A 10,811-nucleotide genomic window follows, 5' to 3' on the forward strand; every position below is an offset into this window, starting at 1 on the left:
CCGTCCCCTACAACCAGCTTTCCGAGCCTTTTGTACGCTAGCACTTCGTCCTTGATCGTGGCAGGCATCATCGGATCAGACGGTTTGGCGCCATGCCTCGCTTTGCATAAACATAGATTTCCAACCCTGGATCTTCACTGTTTTTTTTGCTTGTAGAATATCTTGCCATTTACATACTGTTTGCCCGAAAAGAACAGAAACTTATTCTCATCTCACACATCGGTAAAAGATCCACAGCAGCAAGTCTTTGTAGTACTGTTCTCACGTTAAGAAGATGGCGTACATCACTTGTCACGGCACGAGAAAAAACAGAGTTCTCGAGGACAAGCCTTAGCTGTGCCGTCTGTTCAGCGGATACATACATACATACAGTTCAACAATGCACATCATTGATTTCGTACCTCTTAATACAAACAACTGTTGCCTCTGACCACCAGTAAGCATGATATGATTACAACATACATCAACAACAGAAAACTATACAGGATCAACAGCCACGCATGCAACCGCGAAAAACTGCGTAAAGACAGGAAACGCGGAGCCTTGCTCAGTAAAGGATCGAAAACGACTAGAGCACATCAAGGACGAAAACTGACAGGAACGTGTGCTGAGTAGAGTTAACAAACGGCCAACACCCATGTACCCATCCCTCAAGTTTTGGCTTTCGGTCATGCACGCTCATTTAGATCTCAGGAGGTGCTAGCTCCATGGAAGAAATCTTGCAGAATATTATGGACCACCCTGCCCAGATAGAGATGCCTAGCCTCAGGCCATGTCCTCTTCCATCCGACAAGTGCGTTCATGGATTTCCTGGGATCAACTTGGTTTTCTGCGAGTATGCTCGCACAGTGACCGTTGAATAGCAAAGTAAAATTGTTGTTACAGTGCTGATGTTCCACTGGCGCGGTGACATCTTTGTGTGCCGTTGGAAGTACATATCCCCCCACCTGCAGCATCTGTAAGTCATTTCTCAATGTTGTACCAGCATTATAAGGGTAGACTGAAACAGCAAAAACACTTGCACCTCTGGTCAGCTCCCGATGACGCTTAATTGGCTGCCTCCATGACCACTGCCACTCGCAGATTCACGCTCAGTTTGTTTCCTATCTTGTTACTCCAGTCAGCGACAAGGTAGGGCTGGGCGATGGTGATGGCTCACCTTAACGCCGTTCGATCTAAGAATAAGGGAATAATCTTTCTTCAGTGGTACAACTCCTACAGTGTGTCTATTGAAAGCGGACAGATATTTCGACATCTATAAAGATTGACCAACTAATGTCTTTCATAATAATGTACAGGATTAAATGTAAAGGAAAATATTCATAGCTAATAAAGGAAAAAAGGAAACCTACAGAAGAAAAACATGAAGCTAAGAGAAGCCTAAGGGAAATGGATCTCTTACTGCACATTTAGAAAAATTACTAAGCTAAATGCCCGTTCGTTGCTACATCTAGCAATATGCCTTTCTTCTAATGTTTCTCTACATCTACAGATGGAGGTAGATTAAAACTATCAGATTTTTAACTGTTTGAAAACTAAATTGCACGTTTTCTATTAGAAGGCAATGCAGTAACCAATGTTGTGAATCAATAAACTGCTTGTTTGATCGAAGACGTGTTAATTTACATGTTAATTGGATGTCATGATATGGCGTTTTATTCAAAACCGAAGGAACACCCAAAATCATGTGAGCAAGATGATCAGTATCAGAAAACCAAGACAGAGAAATGATAATAGTTATTTTTATATTATCTGAAGATGACCACCTTGAGTTTAGAACCTGGTGTATTTCAATTGTAGTATACTACTGAACATCAATGGTCCTGCATATCGTGAGAAAAGAGGGAAAACACATTTTTGAGGATCAAAGCATGATCAGCGAAATATCCCCAGTCTACTCTCACTGCATCTGAAATGAGCTACAAGATAAATGTTCCAAACTGAGTTATGTGTCCCAATGGCAAAGCTCAACATGCAGGAAAACACGTCAAAACAAATCAACAGACGTCAGAAAACACATAGATACACGCTATTATGTATAAAACCATTTCCAGGAAGATTATTGAGGTGGGCCTGTAGTAAACTACTAATTCAGTGTAAAGCTAATACAACCGCACAGTTCAGTCAACTTGTAGCGCTGAACTCGAATAATAACAGATTGGCTGTTTCTTGTCCAAACAATCCAGACCTTTTCCCCTCTCCCCAAACGGACATTGAGAGAAACCCCATTGATTCACCTCGTTATCTCGATTCGTCAGCACAGCTGCAAGTCAAGGCACACTGACTGCTTCCAGGACTCCTAATTGGCAATACACCATTGCACTCACCGGGCAGTGAGGGCCCAGGACGGCAGGAACTCGGCGGCGTCCAACAAATCCATCGGCGTACCCATACTAACAGAGGCAGAACTGCAGAATCGGCATGGAAGAATATTGACGGACGTCAGGTCGTACACGATGAGGACGCCGGCGTTGCTGTGCAATCGTTCACGGCGTCCATCTCCTCCCACCGGTGAAGCCCGCGAGCCTTACAGATCTCGAAGCCTGCCCACCATCAACTGAAGGGCCAGGGGCTACATCGGCGCATGGGCTGTATGATGACATGGAGACCCGGCTTGATTTTGATTATGGTAAATTAAGGAAAGCGCTGGCCGGCCGGCGTCGGATGTTGACGGTGTGGAGCCTGCCGGGGGAGGTGGCATTCAACAATACACACATGTGGCGGCTTGAGAGGAACATGGGGATGGAAGGGATGGGTAGGGTTGGGGATTGCGGGATGAGAGAGGTGTGTGGTGGCAGCAGGAGAGCGGCGGCGGAGAGAACTCTAGCCGAGTCGGGGGGAGAGAGCAGGGTATCGATGGGTGATCGTCGAGATCGGAGCTAAGATGCAACTCCTAGATAGTTCGTCCAGGGGTTAAAACGCTCCACTCACTCCACGCGACACGAGAGGCAAATTTACCCAGGTTCAGTCCATCGGTGATGTGTAACACTCTACTCCTGCTCTTAAGTGTTCTTCCTGTATATCGATCTGGTAGAATTTCAGCTAGCTATTACAACCTGCCTTAAAAACCCATTCCCTCTCTTTTTATACCCTTGTGCCAAAGTTGACCTCCCTTCCTCGTATGTTCACGTGACGAACCACATGGGGAGTAACACCTGTGGCGGACGTCACCACGTACCCTTGTACCAGGCGCATGTCACCTGTTGAGCGAACAGCGATTGGCATGGTAGGGTTGTACTGGACGCATGGACGGCGGCAATGTACGCGTCCCTTTGGAAGAAATGACTAGATGGAACCCCGAGGGCGCATGGCCTTGCGTCACGGTCACCTGAGGGCCCCGAGCACACCACGTTCTTTTGGGTGGCCAGGATCTTCCCTGGCCCCGAGCACCAAGATGACAACATACCCCGGGAAGGGGGCAATCCAGGGTTGCATATTTCCCTTTTTTGAGATGGAAACCTCATCTGGCGTACGACCGTCGGGGCAGCACATTCTCCATAGGGGACCCCTGTTCACGCGCCGCTGACACGAGAGGATGGGGCGAGGGTCTAAGGAAGGCGTAGGACCGTGGGCGGTGTCGGTTGAGCTAGGGAAGAGAACCAGGAGGTGGGACGAATAAACCGGCCTAAGAAAAAAGACCCGTGGAGGCGAAACAAGGAGGCAAAACGGGAACCTTATGTGTTTTTGCCATCTCAATCAGAATTGCACTACCTCCATTTTACACAATAAAAGGCACATCTTGACTATCTAAACTCTAAAGCCATGCTGTTAGTCCACTTATATATGATTTATGTTACACAAAATAGACACCATTGGATTTGTGTTCCAAGAGACTTTCTTATACTTAAGATTTTATAACCATTAACAAAATATTGTATAGCAAATTTATGGTCAAAGGTCCTATATTTTTAAGTGGAGGGACCGAGGGAGTACTGAATAATCAGCTTCATGATTGCACATCATACCTGATGAAAGGTCGTTGCATATGTTTGATTGTTGATACATCCAAACTGATTACTCCCTCTATCTAGGAATATGAGGCCCATTTCACTTTTCAATGTCTCCAATGCACGACTTTTACTATGACTTATGGACGTTCACAGTTTCACTTGTAATATGCCTGGAGAATAGTAAGAAGATATACAACATAAGAGAATTTTTGAAAAGACAAATACTCCCTCCATTTCATTTTACTCCGTGCATTAGGATTGTCTTAAGTCAAACTTTGGAAGTTGGACCATATTATATTGAAAAATATCAATACCTTCAATACCAAATAAATATATTATAGAAATACAGTTCATGACGAATCTAATGATACTTATTTGGTATTGTGATTGTTGGTATTTTTTTTCTACAAACTTGGTCAAACTTTAAAAGGTTTGACTTGCAACAAACCTAATATGACATTGAGTGAGTACTATGGTTTATTCTTTCATGATTAATATCCTCTTGCACGTACAATTTAATATGACATGGAGTGAGTACTAGTGGACAAAGTTTTCAAACACTGACTGCACGCATAATAATGTGCTGTATATTTCAGTGCTTCTATTTAAGTGCAGGTGCTTTGTTAGAGGGTAAACCAAACACTAATTATGACAGCGGTCTCTAAGAATTCTTGACTCAATTGTACTGGTCATGTGCCGCAACTGGAGTCTGGATGTGAGAGATTTTATCTAACCTTATGCCTTGGCATAACTGCACTGATCATGTGGTTACATGCAGCCCATGTTGTCCTCAATCCTCATCTATACAAACATTTGAGGACACAGAACCTCAAGTCATTAACACTCAATACCTGTACACCAACAACGGGTAATAGAGATTATACTAAGAATTAGCCATGCAGTGGCAATATTATCTACATGAAGAAAGAAAACAATCTTACTTACATGATCAGGGTACTATATGCCAGTTTTGACAGAAAGTGCGTGCAATATGGGTATATAGTAAAGCATGTTACTTTTCCGCAGAGCTCTAACAAGCACAAAATAAACTTGCGTGTCTGGGAAAACACCAACAGACAACATAATCGGAATGAACATAATGGCTTCTTTAGGAAAATTCCTTTTGCAAAGTCGATTGATTGCAGCACTGAAGTCTTCAATAGAAGCTTCAAAACCATCATCAATAAGCTTACCAACAAATGAAATGGCATCGTAAGGCCTTCCTTTTGCACACTGAGCTTTGATTACTGTTGTGTATGCAAATTTTCTCAATGCAATGCCCTTTTCTCTGAGGGATTCCAGTAGCATTTCTGCTTGAATAACTTTCCCCTTCAAGCACAGCACATTGATAAGCAAGTTATAAGTAACAGGTGTGGGCACTAGACGACAGCATAACATACGGTCATGTACGCAAAAAGCCATCTGGATGTCATGTGCTTCGCAGAATCCTTGTATAAGCGTATTGTAAGTTATTGGGTCGGCATTAATACCTTCTCCATCCATATTGTCCAGAAAATGGACAGCATCACGGAATCTGAGCTGCTTACAAAGTCCTTTAATAACAACACTGTAAGTTACAGCATTTGGCTTGATCCCTTTTTCAACCATTTCATAAAAAAGACTGAGCACAGCGTTAACTTTTCCAGCTTCAGAGAGTGCATCCATAAAGGTCGTGTATGTTACTGCTGTTGGCAGCAAATTACTTATCTCAATAGCCCTGAAATAGCTCTCTGCAGCTGGTAAATCCCCAAATTTGCAATAGCCATACAGAAGAGAATTACATGTGATAATGGTTGGATTCATACCAGCCACAACAATCTGATCATACAGACGGACAGCATTACCAATATCACCAATCTTCGCATAACCATCAATGACTACATTATAAAGTATTACATCACCTGGCTGATATCTGCTAGCTACATTTTCCAAATACCATCTTGCTTCAACTAGCAGTCCTTTCTTGCAAAGTCCAAGAAGAATTGATAAATGGTTCGGTGAGGTTGGCATTACCTTCTGAGAACAGCACATAACATCACAAACTTCCAGTGCCCTTTCAATTTCCCCTAGCTTGCAGTACCCGTGGATGAGGATGGAATATGCAATGACATCCATATCTAGACCAAAACTATATATCTCACCAAGTAAATTCTCAACCTCATAGACCAAACCCTTTTTGAAGAGAGCATTTAGAAGGACACTGTATGTGACAATATTCAACTGCAGCCCTTGGTCTAGGATGTCCTTTCTTATCTTCATCCCTTCTTCAACATCACCACCTTCGCAGTGGCCAGCAATAAGTATAGTATAAGTAACAAGATCAGGTTCAATCCCTTGGTATCTCATAAACTGAATTATTTTCGGAATTTCTCTTGTTAAACCAAGCAATCGGTAACCATTAATAAGGCTGTTGTAGGTGACAGTCTCAAGTTTCATTCCTTCTTTTGTCACTCTCTCAAGAAGATTCACTGCTTCATCTAGGTAACCTACCTTACACAGACCATGTATAAGTGTAGAATAGGTATACCTGTTAGGGTTTAATCCATACTTCAGCATCAGACATAAAAAGGATTTTGCAGGCTGAATAAATCCCCAATTACACAATGCAGACATCAGAGTGTTAAAGGACATTCCCAATGGTCTAAATGTTCCCCCTTCCCTTGCCTCCTGAAGGAAAGATAAAGCCTCTCCAACTTTATTTTGCTTGCAGAGGCCATCTATGAGAATGCTATGTGAATATTCGCTGTAAGGGATACCATATGCCTCCATTTCATCAAAAAGCTCCAATGCCATGTCTGTCATCCGTAGACCATACAATAAACTATCATAGGTGGAAACTGATATTTGCATATTCAGGCTGTTCATTTTACTGAGAACGTAAAGAGCATCATGAATCATCTGAGTTCTTGCATAACTATTTGCTAGAGCATCCCATACAACACCGCTGGAATCATACTCTCTGAATTCACTCCACAAGATGTCACAGAGAGTGGCTGCAGACCCAGATCCTAGAGTAGAAAGGGAAATACAATGAAATGTGAGAATTGTGAGCTTCAACTGTTCTATGTTGCTGCATATGTCAAGGCAACAGGTACTAAAAATATTATGACCAATATTACAGCTGCCAATTATATTTATTTTGAGAATTAGCTGCCAATTATATTGACATAAAGGCATATAGAAAAATATATGTGTGTGCATGACGACAGTATAAATTTATTCACGAACAGAGGAAGTTTACACACTTGTGCCTTCACTACCATTTCAGTTTTTTCTTTGGTGTACATGATAAAATGATCATGGCCCTGGAATAACGCAAACTCCATTGCCATATCAATCCAAGTTCAAAGGATGAATAAGCGTGTTGTCATACTATCCAAAGAGAAAGTGCCAATTGTAATACAAATCCGTAGGGAGCTCACCTTGTTCGCTGACCATCTGTGCCAAGCCGCCCCGCATCTCCCGCCACCTCCTCTGTCGCAGCAGTTCATAGCAGAGCTTGATCCTTGCGGCAATCGAGGCCTTTCTCTCGAACTCCGCCTTGCCCTCCCCAAATCTAGGCGACCCTCCTACCCCGCCCACAAAATGAGGCGCTAGCAGTGGATCCCTAGCAACCACGGCATCCTCCTCGGAATCCGTGGCCGCCACCACGGCTGCCGCGGAAGGACATGAGGATATGGGCCTAGGGAGAAGTGCGGGAGGAAGCGAAGGACGGCGCCAGAGCTGAGGCAGGAGGAGGCGGAGGGGAATGGGCGGTCGGAAGCGCATCCGAAGGGGCAGGGTTTCATGGCGGGGGCGCGCGCCGCGGGCTACTGTGTGGAGGGCGTCGAGCTCGGGCGTTGAGCTTCCGTGTGCCTCCCCGGGGCTGCCGCAGCGGCGCACGACATGGGAGGAGGGAAAAGGATCGCCGGCGGCGGCTGCGTGTGGTCGGGGTTTAAGCGAAAGGCTTTACCCTTTCCACTGAGGAGGAGAGAGCCAGTGGGAAGCAGGCTGAGCTTAGGGCCCGTTCGTGCTGGCTTTTCCGGACCGGAGGAAACCGACCGTTCGGTAGGGTTTTTTCTTTGGCTGGGCTATCAGCCCATACAGCACAGATGCAGGCCGTTCGGGTGGAAAAAAACTGCCCAGCTCGAGTGCGCAAAGGGCCGAGGGAGCTCCTATACGCCGCACTTTGCGGCGACTAGCGGCGGTTTCGCACAGAGCAAACTCTCTTGGGACGGCTCATTTGCTGTAGGGATGGAAAATCGCAAAAAGAAAAATGAGCGAGCAACAGGAGTCAAACACAGGACCTCAAGGTTGGAGTGCGCTTTGGTTAACGATCTCGACTGACTACCAGAGCTGAAAGGTTACATGCGTGAATGTTAACGAACATAACAACAGCTGTAAAATTTAACAACACGAATCATAATCTATTGCAGATTCAAACTTTTCTTAAAATTTAAACATGAATTTCTGAAACATGAATATTATTTGAGAACAATCAATATTTTTATGGGGAAAAGGAAAAAATAAAATAGAAGAACATTTCTTGAAATTACAAACAGTTTTGTGAAAATGCAATGAAATAGGAGAACAATTCTAAAAACACGTGAATAAATTTAGAAGCGCAAACCACTTTTTAAATCACAAACATTTTTTGAATCTTGAGAACAAAATTTTCAAAAACTCTGAACAAATTTGAAAGCACGAACATTTTTTGAATTTTGAGAAGAAATTTTAAAACCAAGAACAATTTTCAAAAAACACGAACAAATTTGAAAGCTAGAACAATTGTTTAAAGCATGAACATTTTTTAATCTTGACAAAAAAATTGAAAATGAGAACGATTTTGAAAAAATACGAACAAATTTGAAAGCGCGAACAAATTATTAAAGCACGAATTTTTTTTAGTTTTGAGAACGAATTCTGAAACCGGAACATTTTTACAAATTCCGGAACATTTTTACAAATATGGGAAGATTTATTTTGAAAAATCCAAAACATTTGGATAAATATTCCAGAACAATTTTTCAAATTTCGAAACATTTTCCTAAATTATGGAACTTTTTTTAAATTCCGAAACATTTTTTTAAATTCAGAACATTCTTTTCAAATTATGGAACATTTTCCAGTTTCTGGAACAATTCTTCAAATTCTAGAACATTTCTTCAATTTCCGAAACAATTTTGAAATTACGGAATATTTTTTTAAATTCCGAAATATTTTTTGGAAATCCAAAACATTTTTAAAACAGAAACAGAAAAAAAACAAAAAAGAAGAAAAAAAAGGTTCAAGGAATCTTCTAGAAAGTTTCCAAAACCGAAAAAACTGGGTGGAAACCTTTAGAAGTTTCCCAAAACTGGGATCGGTGAAAGTGCTAACGGGCCGGCCAAACCCCGTCGCTAGCTCGCAGCTCCTGTGCGTTTGCCCGCCTATTTTAGGGTTTTCCAAGGGCCGAGGTCGCGGTAGGATGAGCTGGGCATCGTCGGCGCAAAAAAAACTAAGACGCAAAGCCGCACACAAAAAAGAAAAAAATAGAGACGCGAGGCAAGTAGGAGCATTTACACCCACGGATTGCAAATTCGATACTTTAAATACCCGCGTCCGCGGACACTGACCGGTTACGCCTCAAATCTGTCCATTCACATTCAACTCTCTCATATTTCATTCCCTAAGACCTTATACAATGCTAGGTGCTTAGGGAGGTGCTTAGAAAAATAAACCGGTTTTTTTCTGAAGCATGAGTGCCTATTTCTACACAAGAGACGCCTAACTAAGCGTCTACCCTCTACAAATAACCACCGGTGCTTAAGAAAAGCCTGGTTTGTTTCTCTAAACACCTCCCATAAGCACCTTGCATTGTACAAGGCATATCATACTCTTCATCGTCGTCGAAGATGGCCTCTTGCTCATCATGAGCCGCGTGCGCCGGAGCCTCGGCCATCCGCGATGCCTCTGCCACAGCCCGTGCCGCCTCCATCTGCTACCGACGAAGACGCCTAGCCTGTGCAGTCGACTACATGTGATGGAGTTGAGGATGGGATGATGCTTCGCCCGCAGATCCATGTCCTCCCTCTTGCGTGCGCCTCCTCCTCGCGCACATCCAACGATGGTGCCTCCTCTGCCGACTCCTGTTGGTCCTCCCCCACACCCAGCGGCGGCTCCTCCTTCGCCAGATCTTGCTCCTCCTCCTCTTCATCCTCCACCTCCTTCTGCTCTTCCTCCACCTCATCCTCGTCCTCGAAATCATCCTCTCGATCCAGTGGTAGCCCTACGGCCCTCCGGATCCGGACGTGCTCAAGGAGCCAGAGACGGTGTCGGATCGTGTAGTGGCGGCCGTATGGGGGCATGGCTGACGGGCTCGGGTGGCGGCGTAGGGAGGGAGGAGGTGGATGTGCTAGGGTTGGGGGCGCCGACCGGCTTAAATAGCCGGTTATGGCCTCAGGTGGGGAGTCGGAGCGGCGCCACACACCGTCAAACCGTGGGGTATATCCCTGACATTAGCCCCCACGTTAGTTTGAATTTATTCATGGTAAGCTCCTAAATAAAAATAATAAATATGTTAAGGGACCGGCTTGCTCCTTGGCCAGCTTATTTCAATGAAGTAGGTCCTTGCAAGTCCTGGTTTCTTATAGTTGTATTCACAATCATCTTGCTCGTCAATGTCCTTTGCAATGAAATATTGGAAATAAAACACCCATATGTTGTTGAGTCAGCCTCCAATGCTAGCTTGACGAAAATATTGGAGACAAGAAAACCATATGAAGTTGAATAGGCTTCCATTGCTTCGGTTTTGATGGAAATATTGGGAATAAAAATCCATCCGTTGTTGAACCACTTCCAACTTGTGAAGCCGGGTTACTTGTATAGACTCTGTCGGGTCAT

At 43.9% G+C, this 10,811-nt stretch overlaps 1 protein-coding gene across 6 annotated transcripts; it reads right to left on the bottom strand.

Annotated features, from left to right (window-relative positions):
• Nucleotides 1-367: 367 nt before the first annotated feature.
• On the bottom strand, nt 368-7,921 carry LOC123431222 (putative pentatricopeptide repeat-containing protein At1g13630). 6 transcript variants are annotated; one of them, XR_006623064.1, is made up of 7 exons: nt 7,373-7,921; nt 4,896-6,958; nt 4,685-4,801; nt 3,966-4,120; nt 1,767-1,823; nt 1,025-1,175; nt 368-947 (listed from the first exon to the last, which is right to left on the bottom strand). XR_006623064.1 is itself a non-coding variant. In XM_045115064.1 (3 exons), exons 1-2 carry the CDS (start codon nt 7,716-7,718, stop codon nt 4,908-4,910), a joined length of 2,397 nt encoding a protein of 798 aa, XP_044970999.1. In that variant the 5' UTR covers nt 7,719-7,921; the 3' UTR covers nt 4,682-4,801; nt 4,896-4,907. The 6 variants fall into 6 exon arrangements, 1 of the variants encoding a protein (XP_044970999.1); XR_006623063.1 differs by having other exon boundaries at nt 1,767-1,909; XR_006623061.1 differs by having other exon boundaries at nt 1,767-1,919.
• Between the last annotated feature and the right edge of the window lie 2,890 nt (nt 7,922-10,811).

This window comes from Hordeum vulgare, chromosome 1H, assembly GCF_904849725.1.
Source record: "Hordeum vulgare subsp. vulgare chromosome 1H, MorexV3_pseudomolecules_assembly, whole genome shotgun sequence".
Taxonomy (NCBI): domain Eukaryota; kingdom Viridiplantae; phylum Streptophyta; class Magnoliopsida; order Poales; family Poaceae; genus Hordeum; species Hordeum vulgare.